The 19,177-nt window shown below is 35.1% G+C and overlaps 1 protein-coding gene across 9 annotated transcripts in view; it reads right to left on the reverse strand.

Annotated features, from left to right (window-relative positions):
* Positions 1–19,177, reverse strand: part of DLG2 (discs large MAGUK scaffold protein 2) — a 1,520,398-nt gene that overhangs the window by 192,285 nt on the left and 1,308,936 nt on the right. For all 9 annotated transcript variants that reach the window (XM_031963714.1, XM_031963717.1, XM_031963716.1 and 6 more), the window contains one exon: positions 10,148–10,262. In XM_031963714.1, coding sequence (XP_031819574.1) covers positions 10,148–10,262 — 115 coding nt within the window. The remainder of the gene's footprint in view (positions 1–10,147; positions 10,263–19,177) is intronic.

The following is a 19,177-nucleotide window of genomic DNA, read 5'->3' on the forward strand; positions in this document are numbered from 1 at the left end:
ATACTCTTTCTTTTTTGTATGTGGTATTAAAATTCAGCATTAAAAATTAAAATAAAAGTGAATGGAAGACCAAATCACAAAGACTAATGGGTCCTTTGAAAGCTTGGTCTCCAGGGAGAGGTATTATCAAGCTGCTACCCCTGAAAAGCCAACAGAACAATGATAATATCCAGGGTCCTAATATGGGTGTAAAATGTGGACCTACCACAAATGTCCCATCCAGATTGCTGAGTGATTCCGTCTAAGTGGAGTCCAAGCTATCCTTCACATCAAGTTAAAAAGACAGGATCATCCACAGTAGAATAGCATAGAAAAGATACTCATTAAAGGCAACTCTTCTGAGTTGAACATATGTAGGTCAGGTAGGGATTATGAAGAGCTGAAATGGGATAGTTGGGGGCAAGGTGGAAAGTTCCTTTAAGTGAAACTAGAAAAACCCTAAGCCATGCCTTAAAATAGCTTCTTTGGGAAGAGTACAGACATTGGGCGTGGGAGCCTTTGTAGAAGCAAGACTTTGGGGAGAACAAAATTGGAAGGGGAAGCTCTACCAGAATTAGAAATAAAAGGCTTACCAGGATAAACTTCATCAACTATTGTGGTAGCTAACAATTTTGTTTCTTTGTTCTTTATCTTTAAACTATTTGAGGACAGGATTATTTAGGTTTTGTTTTTGTATTCCCAGCATCTAGAACTATGGCTAGCATAAAATGAATCCATAGGAAATTCTTCACAAATTAAACTATTCATTTGTTAATTCATTTAAATTGGCATTCATGGTTTTTTTAAAGTTTGAGACTAAGGGAAGACAAGACAGATATATAGGATGATAATAGTATACATAGGAAGCAGGATACTATATCAAGGGGAACTTTCTTAAAATTAAATTAAATTTATTTCAACCAATAAAATCTATTTTTTCTCTGACTCCTCCATTGGAAAAGCAAAAACAAACATGAAAACAAAACATTTGCAGGAAATATGGATAGTTAAACAAAACAAACTCTTGAATTGGCCTTGTTCAAAAAATTAGATCTCATTCTTCTCCCTGAATCCGTCACTTCTTTGTCAGGAGATAAATAGAATGCTTTATTATGAGTCATCTGGAATGATGTTTGGAAATTATGTTGATTGGAGTTCTTATATCTATCAGAGTTTTTACAAGGTTGTTTTTATTATGTAAATTATGTCATTCTGCTCACTTAATTCTGTATCCGTTCATAAAAATCTTTTCAAGTTTCTTTGAAACCATCCCTTTCATCATTTCTTATGGCACAACACTTTTTTTTGGTGTTCCATGATATTCATAAGCCATACTTTGCTCAGCCATCCCCCCAAATGATAACCCCCTCCAAACAAGGGATATTTAAAAATATTACTTTTTGCAAGGGAATATATTTGTACATTATATTTTAGTGCAAATAAATTTTACTTTTTAGTAATGTGGGAGTATTTATTTCATTATAAAACTCGCTGTATGTATTATTGTGAAGTCTCAAAGCCTCTGGTGAGTAGTAACACAAGAACATGATTTTCAAACAAAGAGGCATGATTTTTTGACCTAAGATCTTACAAATATCCTATCCTAGTTTTGTTGTCTGCAATTGTTTTAAACCTTAATTTTCCTTTAAGGCCCATTTTAAGCAGCCTTCTTTGGGGAAACCTTCCTTTGCTAAATCTTGGCATTATTCTTTGGTATTAGCCCCTTTCTTTGAATCTCTGCATTGTCTCATTCATCTGACATTTGGTATAAACTACCATCAATAGTGATTGATGCTTTAAAATTGTGGTGTGATAGTTCTGGCTACCTAACTTGACTTCAAACCAGCACAAGACAAATTGTTTTATGGCCTTCTGTGTCCATTGCCTAGCATGATGCTATTTGTTGATACTGATGCTTACAAAAGATTATAACTATAACTGCTAGCTTCATTTAATAGATCTCGTTATTAATTTGTTGTATTAAATATAAAGAATAGTAATAAAATACATTGATATTCTGTGTTGGGTTTCTTGAAATGTTGGATATATTAAACATTTTATACATGAGAATCCATTTTCCCCATGAGTTCCCATTTAAAAATTACAAATGTGTTCTAATTTTCCATTCCCCGAGATGTAATAAAAATTGTATTAGAGAAATCAGCAAAACTTGAAAAAGATTATTTGAAGAAATTTGAGTTGGATGATAAATTATTAACAAAAATACTCAATATATAAACACAACATGAAAGTAATTATGGCAGTACTTCTTGTCACAAGAAAGAATTAGAAACAGAATAGATATCCTTTGATTGGAAAATGACAACAAATTATGGTACATGAATATAATGGAATATTACTGTGCTATAAGAAATTAAAAAGTATGATAAATAAAGAGGAGGGAAAGACTTACATGAACTGATGCAGAATGAAGCAGACAGTGCCAAAAAAACAGAATATATGAATGCAACAATTAAATGGGAAGAATCACCACAAACCAACTGAAATATGTAAATATATTTACATATATACACTCATGTGTATATATTTTTTTACATAGGAGGAAATGCACAGGGATATGTTTTTGTTCATTCCAAAAACATTAATTTAAAAAATACTGAATGAGTACATATGTTTTCAATACTGATGTTCAATAAAACTTTCAACAGAGTTAACTGGATATGCTTAATGATATCATTCTTGTGCTGCGTGAGAATTTGACATACATTGTAAATAATTCACATTAAAGACTATAGTTAATATTATTTTATATAAGCATGTGATTTTTTATCTTTAGTTTTTCTTTTCTCTTGTTATTAGTTCTTTTAGTAAGAATGACACTTTCCCCTAAAGAAAAAACAAACATTTATGAAATTTCTGTTTTGTGTAGATTGTTGTGTGAGACAGAAAGCTTAGATATGGCACAAACTATGCTCCCATGAATAGATGGTCTAGTTAGGAGATAAGACATGAATAGATAACTATGATGTATGATATGATGTGATGAATTGATTAGAGAAGTACAAAATAAAATCCAATGTAATTTCTGGAGGATAAGGTCATTACTAACTGATCAGAGAATCTGAGGTTTCCTGGAGAGGATTGTATTTAAAAACATTTTTTTACTCTTGTCATTCATGAAATAGAGAAATCAATACTCAAAGATCTCTGATTATATCCATTAGAACTTCTTTGATGAAGCAGATGACACCCCACTTTGGTAGATGAGTCTTAGGAAGTTATCTGAGGCTTAGAAAGGTTAAGTGACTTGACCTTTGTCAGAGAGCTAGAAAGTATCAAAGGTAGGGTTTGAAACCTGGTCCTCTGAATTCTAAAACCTTTCCCATGTCTATTATGCCATACTACTCTCAGATAAAAGTGTGAAATGGCTCTTTGTTCTACAAGGCCATTACTTGGGGCTTTCCTTTTCAACTTTGAAAAACCACTGAGACTTATGAAGAGACTAATTGACTTGTTAGGCTTATTGGAAAGGACAATGAACATGCAATCAAAGGGCTCACTATTTCTCAGTTCTATATTCATGGGCAATTCTTATTCTTAAGTCTCCAGTTTCTTCATTAGTAATGTAGGGAAAGCAGAGTAATACTCCATCCTCAAAAGGTTGTCATGAGGAAACCATTTTGTAAAGATTTAAAGAAGCCAATGGAATTATTTATTTTCTATTTTAGTTTGATTTGACCCAGATGTAAAACTATGTGTGAGGACAGGGGGAAATGAGAAAGATGGAGAATAGGGACACAGAGAGACATATTCCAGTCTTCTCCTTGAGATCTTCTCTATATGAAATAGAACTTAATTTGCTTATCTGATTCATCTTAGGGTTAGATTCCAATAAGAATATGCTTTTACGACAGAGAAGCAAATCCAAATATTATTTTGAGGAAAATTCCATTAACAGATCATTTTATTTGGAATTCTGGTAGATATGATTTATTTTCACTGCCTACAATTCTTCAGTATTTCATTTCTTTTTGTATCATGATAACATCTCATTTTATCCTGGATAGATTTGTGAGATATCATCTAGTCTGTTCTCTCATATAAGTGAGCAAATAATGTGAGGCCAAGGTAGGCAAGGGAACATGGAAAATCTGTGGTCCTAAGAGTTTGGTATCTTACATTTCATCATCAAATTGTGACATGATGAATAATGACCTTGGCTAAATTAATTTACTTGTTAATCCACTTCTCGCTAAGCAGTATCTACTTTTAAGAGTATTGTTGTAACTTCAACTGGATTTTGCATGGCTCCAGTTTCTATGAAGCTCTTTAGTAAAAGCTAATTAAAGTCTAGGGAAAAGGGATCCTATGTGCCTATCAAGTGCTGATGATCTTTAAGACAAGTTTAAATGGAGAAGATGGGACACAGTGTGATATGAGGGGTAGAATGCTTCAGTTGGGGCAGGAAGACTTAGATTGGAATCTTACTTTAGGCATATACAATCATTATACAATCAGTCTACACCCAGGCAAGATGTAATATCTCTAGTTAGATGAATTTCCTCATCTGTAAAATGAGGGGTTGAATTTTCTTTCATCTCTAAATCTATAATCATATTGATTAGATCACCAATAGTCCCTTTAATTTTCCATTTTCTTTGGTTAACCTTGACAAGAGTTCATCTACAAAAGGTTTGTGAGGAGGCATAGTGGACAATTAAATTTGCTATCAAAAGATGCAAGTTTGTGCCCTGGCCATGCCATGCTATAGCTGAGTGATCTTGGGTAAGTGGTCCAACTTCTATGGATCTTGTTTGATAATGTGAAATTAATATCCTCCTGTCCTACCCGATGAGGCTGTTGTAAAGATAAAAATGAGAGATAATGCTACATTAAGAATTTTGTAAACCTTCATGTACAATATAATGACATCCTGCAATTCTCTTGAAATTGCACCAGGACTGGTCCTAAGAAAAACTGTGAAGGAAAAAAGTTTGTGGTTGCTCCAGCCTTACCTCCCTGGATCCTTTCTTCTAGTCTGATGTAGATTTCTTCTCAAATATTTCAGGACACTAGTGCCCCTTTATTTTCTTCATCATTCAAAAGTAGACCTCAGGAAAGGACCTAAGCACAGTCAATTCATGCCCAAGTATAGATTTAAATTCTTGTGTTCTCTCTCAAATTCCAACATTAAAGTTTTTTCCCCTATAGAAAATGTTTTAGGCAACTTTGAGTCATTAGCATAGACATTTTGAGGTGTGTGGTGTGAAGGAGAAAGGCTCCTAAAATCCCAACTGTTTAGACCAGCCTGGAGGTTCTCCCAATTGTATCCATGTCCCGTAGGTTCAGAAGCTCAATGACTTCCTAGATTGAAAAATTTGCTAATGCCTTGTATAGCATTTTGGAAAAAAAAAGGTTTAAAAATGTTTTCAACATGTTTTTATTTACTTTTAAAATTCTACAACTATATATAAGAGAGTCACAGAGCAGGAAATGCACAATACAGAGAAGTCCATGATATAAATAAAACATGCCAGCCCCATCCCATATTACATGTACAGTGCTATGCATATCAAGAGTCATTTCTTTTTGTACAAGACCATCAAAGCATGTCAAGCAATCCACACAGAAGGTAAGAAGAGGAAAGAGGAATACAACCAGATTGGGAATTTGGCATTTGGAAAGCAGCTGGGATGACAGTCCCCTAGGAAAGCCACAGAAAGAGCCTAGCTCTGGAAGGGCAAGATGCTTCTGCAGCCATAATTCAGGCAAACAGGTTGATACACTGGGTTGAGGAGGATCACTAAGGGGAACCTGGGTAGAGTGGAGGAGCAGGCTAGCATCTACATACAAGCTGTGTAGAATCATTCCAACTGGGACTCTCAAGAGGAGTCTGGGAGAAGGAGAGGGAGGTAGAATACAGGGAAAAGCCACTCTTAAAGGAAATAAAGGTTGCTGGGGATACAGACACCATTCTGAGATTACTAAGTTATTTAATACAGGTCAAGAGTCCCCATGCTTTCTTAATTCATTTACTACAAAGTCTACAGCAAGGGTTAACTTTTTTGTGCTACAAAGACCTTTGACAGGCTGGTGATACCTAATGGACTCCTTTCTCATAATAATATTTTTAAATGTATGAAATAAATCAAAACATTACAATGAAAACCAATTATATGGAAACAGAGTTTTCTCAAAATATATTTTAAGAAAAAGTTCATAGACCCCAGATTTAGAATTCATTTTCCAGAATCTCTGCTCTAGGAAAACAGATACCTGGGCATTTAAAACCAGAAAAACAAGCTACTCACATTCAAGTGATTATTAAACAAATGGCTGTTATTAAGTACCAGCTATGTGCCACATTGTCTAATTTCTAATCGTCAGTCAGGTTTGAGTTGTCGTGTCATTATTATTTTTGCTTCTTTTAATTCAAATTATTTCTCAGTGCTGAAAACAAGAGAGTTGCCCTCTTCCTTGGCTTACAAACTGATTTTTTTCTAAAAAGCATAGAATGTGGGGTAGAAATTATAGGAGAGAGAACATTGGAGAAGCAATGTATACAGTGGAGAGGGGATGGCTCTAGGACTCAGGAGCTTTACATTTGGGGCTTAACTCTGCTACTAACTCTTTATTGATGATGACAAAATCTAAATCCTTTCTCTGGACCTCAGTTTCTTTTTCTATAAAATAGGAGAGGAGTTGAACCACAACAATCTTTTAGAGTACTTGTAAAGATTACAAAATGATTTCCTCACAACAACCCTGTGAGGTAGGCAGAGGGTATTAATGGAGTTGTAGATCTTGGATGTGAAAGGGGTCTTAGAGATCACCTAGTCAAATCTATCTTTTTTTAAAATCAAAGAAACTGAGGCTGAAACAGGTAAAAATGACTTGCCCATGATTGATCAGTCATACAGAGACTAAGATTCTATCAAATCTAAGACTTTTGACTTGAGTCAGGGACTTAGAGACAGGTTAAAGTTTCTTAACATTTTTCTTATGTTGTGGGTCTAAAAATGTTTTTTAAATGAATAAAATTATTGATATTTAAAGATGGAATTCTTATATGTGATCGCATTCAAGTTCAAGGATCACTTTGGAATTCATTTTCAAGAACTTTGGTATTCCATAGACCTCGGTTAAGTGCCTTTGGGTGAGGTGATCTCTAAAATACCTTCCGATCTTAAAATTCTACTATTCTAAGTGACATGTGAAGAGCATACTTAAAGACACTTGGGGATGTGTCTTTCTTGTATACTACAGAAACCCTTATTTGGATGACTTTAGGAAAACATGAAGTTGTAGTAGCAAAGTAAATACAATTATCAGGTACTAGTTAGTTAATGCTGTAGTTGAAGCAGGCTGAACCAAGTTATATCCATTAACACATTTTCTTTGCAAAAAATCCCCTTACAATTCATGTTATACAGCTCCATTTACCTTATTTCACTTATATTTTCCAATACTTTACAACACAATACTTTTCTTGGTCTCTACCTAAACAAATCACAACCAGTGCCCTAACAGGGACCACTTTGCAGTGTCATTGAAGTATATGAGCCAAACATACATTTCTGTATATCAGTCATTATTCACAAGGGAGATGGGCCATGGAAAGCAATTACCTTCCTCCTTTCTCTTTCCCCACCAAAAAAATCAAAACATAATAAAAATCATACCAAAAAAGCCCATTATACCAAGGGAATGATTTCTTAAGAACTATAATTTAGGGGATGTCTCCACGAAGTATGTCAGAACTCTTCAAAACACATAAACTATCAAAAAAAATTTGGGAGGAGAATCTCCCCAAAGATGAACATTACCAAGGAGATAAAATCTTCCACTCATTTGTTTGTACTACTTTTATATTATTTTCAAGATTCAAAGCCTGAGAGTCTCAGTATTATCATTTCTAACTAACAGCTATTATTTCCATATAGCATTTTCATATCATTTGCTTTAATTTTATTAATTTTCCATAACAAAATGAAAATGACTAAGATATTACCAGCACAATTTAACAATCTGCTTATAATACATTAAAGATAATTTTTCATACTTTTTCATTTTTAAAAATAGCCAATGACTTAAAAATAACTTCTTTTCTCCAATCTTTATTCTAGCTCTCCTTTCCCATTATCTGAGAGTTAAATGATTTATCTGCTTTCTGCACTAAACCTATTGGATTTTCCCAATTCAATGCCTGAGGTGAACATATTTTCAGCTAAAAAAAAAAGAAAAATTCTTGTTGAGCAAAGAGCACTGGTACCACAGTACTCAAGAAGAGAAGATATGGAGACAAATGGGGGTCATTAATTTCCCATCACAGTTGAGATGTTGCTACAAGAGACGGGCTCTGGGGCGATTATCAGCATTCCTTGCCCAGATTACACAGAGGTGTATCGAGATAATCTTCTGAAAAGCAGCCGGCCAAATTTGCAAGGGCGACATATATATATATTTTTAACCTCAAGCGTTCTGAGGTTGTGTAGGCCCTTCGATTAATAAGGGGCTCTCTACGTGTCAGGGGACCCAGCAAATTAAGGCCCCCGAGAACCTGTAGGCTTCAGGATTCTTGCTCCCTTCTTCCCCCTGCTGTACCTACCTAATACACACAAAAGATAACTTTATAGCCACATTTGAACCAACATGACATGTTAATTAAAGTACTGTCATCTGGGGTCTATAACAAGCACCTCATGCTAGTAAAAGAAAATGAAAAGCAAGGCCCAATGGATATTATACCTCAGCAGCAAAAAATACTTAGGATTGAATGAGGATTCCATTTGTAATTTAATTGTAGCACAGCCAACATTCTCTCTGCCCCAACTAAGTGTGGAAATTCCATTTCCATTAGTCATATTTGCTATTTACTTCCCCCCCACCCCCACTTTTGCAGCTCAATTTTAAGGCATTTAAAGTGAAGGAGGGACCTCAGTGGTAACATGCACATTGGTAAATTGGCATGTAGCTATACATGGTCCCTATAAATACATCTTAAGTTAGCTTAAGAGGGCTATATGTGCGAGATGGAGAGGTGCGTGTTATAGGGGAGTAAGGATGTACTACCATCTGTGATGAACAAACCCTTGTATATATTTAAAACTCAAGCTACTTTCCTCTCATGGCAAATGACATAGCTCTGCCAGCAAAGAACTAAATGAATTTTATTATTTAGCAAATGATCGATTAAGGGGAAATGATCACAAAGTATGGCCAATGAGGAATATATGAGAGGTCTTTTGGAGGGTCACAGAGAAATGAATATTTGCTCCTCCTGAGGCCAGGAAGAATCATTAAGAATATAAACAAAACTCCCAAAACAAAATTTTCAGTTTCCCATCAGTATACCAGAGTGAATATAATACTTCTCAAGCAGGCCAAAAGAATTACCAAGAAAGGCAACAGACTATTGAAGACAACCTAAGACTGTCTTCATTCTCTTTCCTAAATGATAAGTTGCCAGTATTTAAAAATCTTTCTTCCCATTCCTTCCCTAAACCATCCTTTAGACTATTTTCTATTAGTCCAACAATATTGACAAAGACTAGCTAATTAAAGAGGAAAGCCTTCCTTGAAAAGTTTGATCCAAATTCCAGTCCCATAGAAAGCTTAGCTCACACTAGGAAAGAGGAATAGTTTATACCTCTGCACTTATGGACTTTTCACACTTTGAAAGTTGATGTTGAAATTAAGAAAATGTGAATGATGCTGATCTTGCAAGAGGCCATGCAGCAAAGATCTGATAGAAAGGACAGGGATGGACAGTAATCTGCATCCTGATAAGAGTCCTTCATTTGCCAAAGAAAATAATTGATAACTGCCTGAACACAAAAGCTTGACAAGTTGCATGCTTTACACGTTCATGGCAGAAAAGTGAAATAAAGGATTATTATAAAAGAGAGGATCATATAAGAACCCAACTCCAAATTGCAATTACTTTAATCTATTAAATATTCTTTTAACTGACATTTTGGAATTTCAAAAATTTCTCAAATGGTTATCAAATAAAGATCATTAGCTGCAGTTCAATTTTAAGTCATGTCATTGCTGCATTGTTAGCTAGTGGGTTTATCTGAAGTTGTCACCCCGTACTACATAGGTAAGTATGGAGCTTTACAACATCACGTGATGGTTTCCATTCATTCCCAAACAAAATAGAAAGGAAAAAGGGAGACATGCAAGAGTGACTCAAGAAGCCTACCTGACATAGAGTGAGCGTTTCTGATTGGTTCTCAGGGAGCCGGACCCAGAACTCATGCTGTGGTTCATCATCTGCTCGCGTAGGTCATGGATTTTTGCCTCGAATCTAGCGTAATCTGGTGATAGAAACAAAGGGGACAACATTGGTGACCACTGATGTACTTTAACAGAACTACACAAACAGGAGAGAATCTCATCTGGCAGCATACTTATGCTAAAAGTGGGACTCAAAAAAAAAAAAAAAAGAAAAGAAAAGAAAATGCAGTTTGGGCAGGTCTCACTTCACAAAATAGCAAGGAGAACACAAAACAAACAGGTTTCTGAAGGAGCACAAAAATTTGATTTTCTAACTCTTTCTCTCCAAATGTCTGAGAAGAAAAATGCATATCTTCATGCATTCATCCAATTATCCATCCACACATTCATCCATTCATTAATTTGAAAACGACAACATTTCTTAAGCACTGATTATGTGTTAGGCACTAAATTAGGCTTTGGAAATACAAAGTCAAAAGAGAAATAGATTCTACCTTCTACCCTTCTATTTTATTTGAAGGAAATAACACATACACAGAAAATTCACTTAGATTCATGTATACATATGTATATATAAATATAAATGTATATATGTAATATATATATTTATAAATTTTCAGCTTTAAGTTTCTTGAAACATCCTGTGCATATACAAAGAAAAATATATGTATAAATTTGTATGTATATACGTACACACATGTATATATATATATATATATATATATATATATATATATATACACACACACACACATGTGCTATATTATTTTTAGGGGAAGGACATTACCAACACATATATATATATATATATATATATATATATATATATATATATATACACACACACACACACACACACACACACATATATATGTGTGTGTATGTGTGTAATATAGTATGTACATATGGCAACTAGATAGTACAGTGGATAAGAGTGCTAGGCTTGAAACCAGGAGGACTCATCTTCCTAAGTTCAAATCTGGCTTTAGCCACTGAATAGCTTTGTGTCCCTGGACAAGTCACATAAGCCTGTTTGTTTCAGTTTCCTCATATGTAAAATGATCTGGAAAAGGAAATGGTAAACCACTTCAGTGTCTTCATGAAGAACACCCCAAATGGGGTCAAGAAGAATCAAACATGACTGAAAACAACTGAATAAGTATACATATATATATATATATATATATATATACACATAGAAATCATGTAATTTATGCTTTTATACATAATCTGAATCTACATTTACATCTATTTCTATATATACTTATGCTATATCATTTCTAGGGGAAAGATATTATAGATATAGATGTGTATACAGATATAGATTTATACACATAAATACACATTGTGTATATATATATATACACATATGAACTGTGTGTATGTACATATATATATGTAAAATACATACACATATAATGCCCTATGTAAGGCAAACACTGAGAGGATGTGATGAGTAAGGAAAAGACTTTCACAAACACAATCTGGAGCCAACTTCTATGAGAGATTATTGTTAAATTCTCAGTCTTCAAATTTACAACCCAGAAACAAGCAAACTTGTCTTTCTTTCTTATTTGTGGATTGTTTAGTTTTAAGAAAGCGATGCAAAAATTTAAATAATGCAGCTTAAACTTAGTGCTCCCACATAATCATACTTAAGAAATGTTTCAAATTAATGGATAGATGAATGTTTGGATGGATGGGTAGATGGATAAATGGAGAAATATATTTTCAGGAAGTTAGTTATTAAATATTTACCAGCAAACCACTGTTTATAACAGACCCCAAAGAGCTTATAATCTTGACCAAAAGATATATAAATCTGTGTGTGTGTGTGTGTGTGTGTGTGTGTGTAACTAAAGTACTGAAAGCTCAGGGAGTCAGATCAAGAATTCATATTGTGCTTGATCATCTGCTCATACAGATTAGGGATTTTTAGAAGGTGGAAGGCAATTATTAGGATAATAGGATTTTGAAAACCAAGAAAGAATCCTGGAGTTAATCTCATGTAATTCATTCCTTTTACAGATAAAGAAACTGAGATCCAGAGAGAAGTGATTTGTTTACCATTCCCCTTGCTCAATAATCTTACTTGTCTTCTTATGGTATCTAGGAACAAATGCAAACATGTATTTGCAAATACAAATACCTAGCATTTAAGACACAAGATAAAGTTCAGTTAAATCTCAGGTCTGGTCTTGTCACTCCTTAGCTCAAGAAACTGTAAGGGCAGGGCAAAGAGCATTAGTTCTGGAAAGAGCTGAGTTCAAATTCAACCCTAGAACTTTGACATTTATTAGCTATGTGATCCTAGTCAAGTCACTTAACTCCAATTGTCTCACCAAAAAGAAAAAGGAAAAAAAAGAAAAAAAAAAGCAGTATTGGCTCTCCTTTCCTTCCAGGATAAAATATGAACTTTTCTATTTGACTTTTAAAGCCCTTCACAATCTGGATTTGACTTTCCTTTCCAGGCTATTTCACATTCCCTGCATGCCCATTCTACTCCCCCTTCTCCAGCCAAACTGGCACCTTTCTATTCCTCAGCATTCTATCTCCTGTCACCTTACCTTTTCAGAAGCTGTCTCCCTTCCTCAAATCTGTCTTTAGAGTTCTTAGTTTCCTTTAAAGCTCAGTTCATGTACCACCTTCTACATAAGTTCTTTCTCTTGACCCTTGCCCTTCCCAATTACTTGGTATGTTTTGTGTGTGTGCGTGTGTGTGTGTGTGTTATATTTACATGGGGATAGCATGTTGCAATATAAAAACCCTCCACTACATTTGGAATCAAGGACTAGTTCTGTCCTTTATTGTTTACATGAACCTCAGTTTCCTCTTCTGTAAACTAAGAGGGTTGGATTAGACAACCTTCCACTTCTAAATCTATAATGCTAAAACCTTTTATACATATTATCAGCCCTAGAGAAGATAAGATTATTGAGCATTGCCACTTTTTCATTTTTATCTTTGTATATTTTGCACAATACCCAGCACATAGTAGACTCAACACTTAGTGACTGATTGATTGTCCAAGACCATAGAGGTAAAGCAAAAAACTTCTGATTTCAACTCTAGAGCTACAGTATACTGATTAGTGCCTAACAGAGAACCAATGAAAGAACTGGGAATGATGGGAGGAGGGAGAGATCATTTCTAGCTGCTGGGAAGCATGGACTCTGCCAACAAGCTAAAACACATTGTCCTTCCCTAAAAACTTTCCAGAATGCCCGCTAACATAGGTCAACAAAAAAGGACTCTGCAGTTCCTCAAAGGGAGAGAAAGTCTTAATTTGATCTGACAGCCTCAAAGACAGTCTCTACAGAATGCTTGGTGGCTGTGAAGGCACCATTAAATTTCATTAATTTTTTTTTTTCCTGCCAGGCTGCCACCAGGGGTTAAATGCTTTTGATTACCCCTGCTTTTATCCCAGCCTACTAGTTGTGGAAAAATCCACACAGTAGACCTTGCTACTTCAGAGGGGGAAATAAACACCAAAAAAACCTTGGTTTGATATGTGAAAAATCTGACAAAGATGAAGCAATTCAAGGACAACTGAATATAAACACTGATGGAATAAGTCTGTAAAAGAGTGGCTATCTGTTAGTTTGCCAAACAGAAATGATTTATTCAGACTGTTCTATGTCTAGCATTATGTTCATAGCACTATAAAGAGCTATGATTTTAAAAAAATCCCAAAAGTCACTTCTTAAATGTTTCCTAATAAGTATATTCTATGATTTTTCTGGAGGAAATGTATATTAGTGGGCTAGGTACCAGAACACCAGGGTTCTAATCCCTGTTTAGTTATTAACTCATTAGCTTGGATTATTCCTCTATAAATGAGGCAAGTAGTATCTGAGTACTACTTTATTGCCTTTAGCTCAGGATGGAATAGTTGGCACACAGGACTCTGTGCCTAGGTCTCTCCTCCCAGGGTAGAATAAAGTACTGAGGAAAGCATAAAACAATACTGCCTCTGGTCATTTTATTGTATGTTACAAAACCTATGTTCTTCCATCTCTTATTCTTTAGGTGCTCTAGAGTAGAATATTCCCACATTGTTTCCAAACTTAGACTGCCATCCTTTTTGCTTTCCCCTACTATTACCTCCCCAATTTCTGGCTTTAATTTTTGGATTATTTTACTGGCTGTTCCTTTAATCCCTGAATTATACTTGAGCCTTCTTCCTCCCACACTGCACCACTCCAACACCATTTCCAAAGGGATCATTGACCTTTCCTTGCCCGCTAACCATTTAAGAATCAACCAGACTACTAACCCTTTTGTCATCCCCATAGAGATAATGTCAAATAGAATCAAAATTTAAAAAACACAAGGGGACAAAGGGGAAAAAAACACATGGTGGGTATAGGAATGCTACAACATGTTAGCAGCAATTATATGCATATGAGATGTGGTATAAACAACATCATCAAAGATAGATGTGAAAAGAAGGCGGGTCAATCAAGTATTGAGAATGAGAGCCATTAGGTGAATGTTCAAGTACAACATTTTTATTTTAAGGATACTAAACACACACACACACACACACACACACACACACACACACAGGCTTCTAGCATATTGGAGGGAAAAGGAGATATTTTTTAAATAGAGGATTTGTGAAACCAGATAGATGAGCATGGGTGTGTTGTCATTTGCCCTTGATGGAGAGTACTCACACAAATGAGATCATGGGTCCAATATAGCAAAGAATCTAACCATATATTATAATATTAGTTCTTTGGGAGAAAATGATACCTGAATGAATTTTCAGAATTTAAATATTCCTAAACTGAGATCTATAAGATGGCCAAGATTGTAAAGGAACTTGAAGCTATGTCATTCAAGGAGTAGTTGAAGGAACTCAAGAAAAGAAAACTGGGTTGAATGTGATAACTGTATTTTAATATCTGAAGCACACTTATATTGAAGATAGATTCACCTTTTTCTGCTTGGCCCCAAAGAATAGAACTAGGACATATTGACAGAATTGGTAGAAAGACATATTGTTAAGCAGAATAAACAACTTACTAACATTTTGAGATGTCCAGAAGTAGAATGGGCAGGCTAAAAGGGTTAAAGAGTTTCCCATCACTAAATGGAGTCAAATATAATTTGGAGAATTAGGCTTTGGGAATACTTAAGAACAGATTCATGCTTCCAGAGGAGTTGAATTAAACAATCTTTAAGGCCTCTTCCAACTCTGTGATTCTATAATTTTATGATTACCTAGAATGGTGAGGCTTCTAAGAATAGGGGGATTCTAAGCTTAAGTATGAGATTAGTATGATGAATAATGATAATAGCTTGTCATTGTTAATCATATTAATCTGATATTTTCTCAATAGAAATGGGGGAAACACCAACATCAACAACTTAACAATCAATTAGTACTTAAAGGTTTAGAAAATGTTTTCCTTGCTAATGTCAAAAGTGGGATTCAATGTCAAGACATTAGATTCCAAGATTGGTCCTCTTTTTAGTACCTCATGCTTCCTTCCATGTTTAGTTCTCATGACTGATACCATTTTAATGACTTCTACCCAAAGACTGGTTCAATTGTTGCAGAGGCTTACAAAAGTATTGGAGAACTTGCTTGCATTTTGTTTCTTTTGGTTATGCAGCCATAGTATACAAATTTGTTCTGACCTTTTTTTCTTTCCCAGACTAACTGACCCCAATTTGTTTAGTGCCTTCTAAGTATCCCTAACTCACTGCCCTTTCACTGTTCTTTCTGATGTCTGAATAATTCCCATTTCTTTGTATTTTCTATTTAGAAATTGGTTGGATAATGGATATAAATCTGAGAGGGGCACTCCTGAAGTGAATGAGTCAAACTCTCATTTTTACAAATGAGGAAACTGAGCATAAAAGAAGAAAAGTGGTTTTGTCCAACATCATGGATATAGACAGTGAGAGATGGGATTTGATTTTAGATTCCTTGCTTTCAAATGCAATGATTTTTTCCAAAACAGTAGTTTTATGGGGATTGATATATGTACATGTATACTATATATATATATATATATATATATATGTATACATACACACATATATAATCCTACACTCTGTAATTCCTGGTATTATAGTTGTTTAATGTCAAAAGTGGACAGAAATTAATAGTAGAAGAGAATGACTCTAATTGGTAAGATGCACAGCATTTTCAAATATCCCAAGCTTCTCTTTGTCATTTAAGTTTAATGTTTGAAAAAGCAATACTCTTTTGGTGTTGGTTTAATGTGGGGAATCACAAGACCCCATAGTGGAACATCTAAGTTGTAAACAACTCAAAAAATAATTGAAATATTTATGTAAATTTCATGATTGAAACTGGAGAAAATATATTATCATCAATGATGTCTTCAAGAAGTGCCATCCATAAAAGGTATTGTTAAGGCTACATATGATAAAAATCATAGAATTTAAGAACTAGAAGTTCATTATTTCAGTAGCCATATAGTTTCCCATACACAGAAGAAAAACCCACCATGATGTCTATCAAGTGGACATCCATCGTCTGCTTAAAGATCTCCAAAGAACCCATTATCACACCAGACAATCCATTCTACTTTGGGCAACTCTAATTACTGGGAAGTTTTTCTTGTTATTAAGCCTAAATTTCCCTCTTTGCAATTTCTATCTATTGTTCCCATTTTTATCCTCTGGAGCCAAAAAGAAATCAAATCCTTCCTCCCCAAATATGCATCTATTTGATGACAGTTATCATGACTTATCTTAAACTTCTCTTCCTCAGGCTTTGTGAATTCCTTCTTGAATTAAGTTGGCCCCCATATGTCATAAACTCAAATCTTTCACCATCTCAGTTTTGTTCCTCTGACCACTACGAAATTTATAAATGCCAAGATGGGCCTGAAAATAATGAGGTCCTGATAACGTCTGATGAAGGCAGTCAAAAGAGGTACTGCCACCGCCTTGTTCCTGAGAACTATGCCCCTCTTAATGAAAACCAAAAAAGTGAGGAGTTGACATGTGGCTCCCAAGGATAGAAATGGGAGCAATAAGTAGAAGTTGTGAAATGGCTAATTTAGGCTAAATGCCAAGTAAAACTCCCCAACATCATCTGCTTTGACTAACACATTACAATGCTGGCTTATATCGAGATTGGAGTCCACTAAAACCCCCAGATCTTTTTTTTAAAAACAGCTGTTGTCTATCCAAGTTTCTCTCATTTTATTCTTTCAGTTTTGGTCATTTCCTATTCCTTATGAGTTGACTTTCATGGAATCCTTCCTGTCTTTTCTCTCAGTCCTTTGAAACACATTTTCCCCAAAACTGAAGGTGCGCATGAGACCTCAATTTCCTTCTTCTATATCATGAACTCTAGATTGGAGTCATTGCTTTCCTACCCTGCCTGTCTTGGTTCTACACCAGCACCAATTTCATTCCTGTTAGTGAGAATAAGATCCAGATGGAAGTGGGCTGGTTGGATAATGAGAGTGAAGAATAACAGACAGCTCAAGTGTTATACTGGTTTTCATGAAATGCAGGGGAAAAAAAAGATCTCCTATATTGGATAGATTGTGGAAGATTTACAAAAAGACACAAAGAAGAATCACATAAGGTATGAAAGCATTTGGAAAAGGCAACCAGAATTGGGAAGGGTCTTACACCTATACCATATGGAGATTAGCAGAAGGAACTAAGGATGGTTAATTTTGAGAGAAGACTGGGGGTGGGGAATGGAGTGAGAGATGGGACTTAATAGCTGTTTACAAGGACTTAAAAGCCTGCCATCTAGAAGACTGAGCAGACTTACTTGGTTTGACCCTAGAGGATAGCTAAAAACAATGAGTAGACCTTGCAAAGATAAATTTGGCTTGATATAAGGAAAAACTCCCTAATGCTCAAACTATTTAAGAGAGGAAGGAATGAGTGACCTCCTGAAGTGATCTCTCTCTCCCCTTACTGGAAGTTTTCAAGCAAAGCCTGAAAGACAACTTTCTGGGAAATTGTAAGGAGAATTTTTTCAAGGCATAGATTGGATTAGAAGGCTGCTGATATCTGCTCTGATTCTGTGATTCTATAAAAGGATATGGATGGATTGCAAATCTGCCCCAGTAAATGGAACATCCACACTTTTAGGATCTCACAGGCCTAATGAAATAGTGAAGATCAAATCTATATGTGACATCAAGCCATGACTTTATTTAATATATGCTTCATTATGATCCTGAATTTCTTCCTGACAAATGAAGTTATCCTGAACTTGTATCTCCTGAAATTTAGTCCTTCCATTGCTTCTCATTTTTCCAACCTGTCACTCATTCTCACTTTTAATAACACTCTCAGATGTGTCAAACTCCTTATCTAGGATGCTGTTGCTCCAAAACACAATAAATATAAAGGCAGTTTGATTCATAACCATCACCAATATCTCTCTGTCCCCTAAAGAATAACACTCGTGTTACTTGTTATATATTTTGCTTGCAGATTTTTTGGTATCAATTATCATACTACTGAAAAAATATTCTCAGTGCACAGATTAATAGCTTTGTGAAAAGCATTCAACTTTAGATAGTCATTTTCTTCTCTCAAATAGAATTGGTTTCTTTCATTCCTCCTGTTTATATGCAGATCTAATTCAGCTAGGCTAATCTAGGGAGAAGCAAAGGGGTAGTAGAAATCACTAGACTTGGAACTCAAAGAATGGGAATCACTTTAAATAGTCAAGTGACCCTGAACAAACCATTCTGTCCCCCACCCTCAACCCCCACAATAAGACAGGAAGCATGGAAGGCAGAAAGGAAGAAGGTGGGAGAAGAACAAATTGATGATTTGGTTTCAAATGCCAGCTGTGTTTGGGCAGCTAGGTGGTGCAGTGGATAGAACACTGGACCTAGAATCAGAAGGATTTGAGTTTAAATGCAACCTCAAATACTAACCATGTGATCCTGGGCAAGTCATTTAACCCTTTTTTTCTCAGTTTCCACCTTTGTAAAATGAGCTCAGGAAGGAAATAACAAAACATTCTAAT

Source organism: Sarcophilus harrisii, chromosome 3, assembly GCF_902635505.1.
Source record: "Sarcophilus harrisii chromosome 3, mSarHar1.11, whole genome shotgun sequence".
Taxonomy (NCBI): Eukaryota; Metazoa; Chordata; class Mammalia; order Dasyuromorphia; family Dasyuridae; genus Sarcophilus; species Sarcophilus harrisii.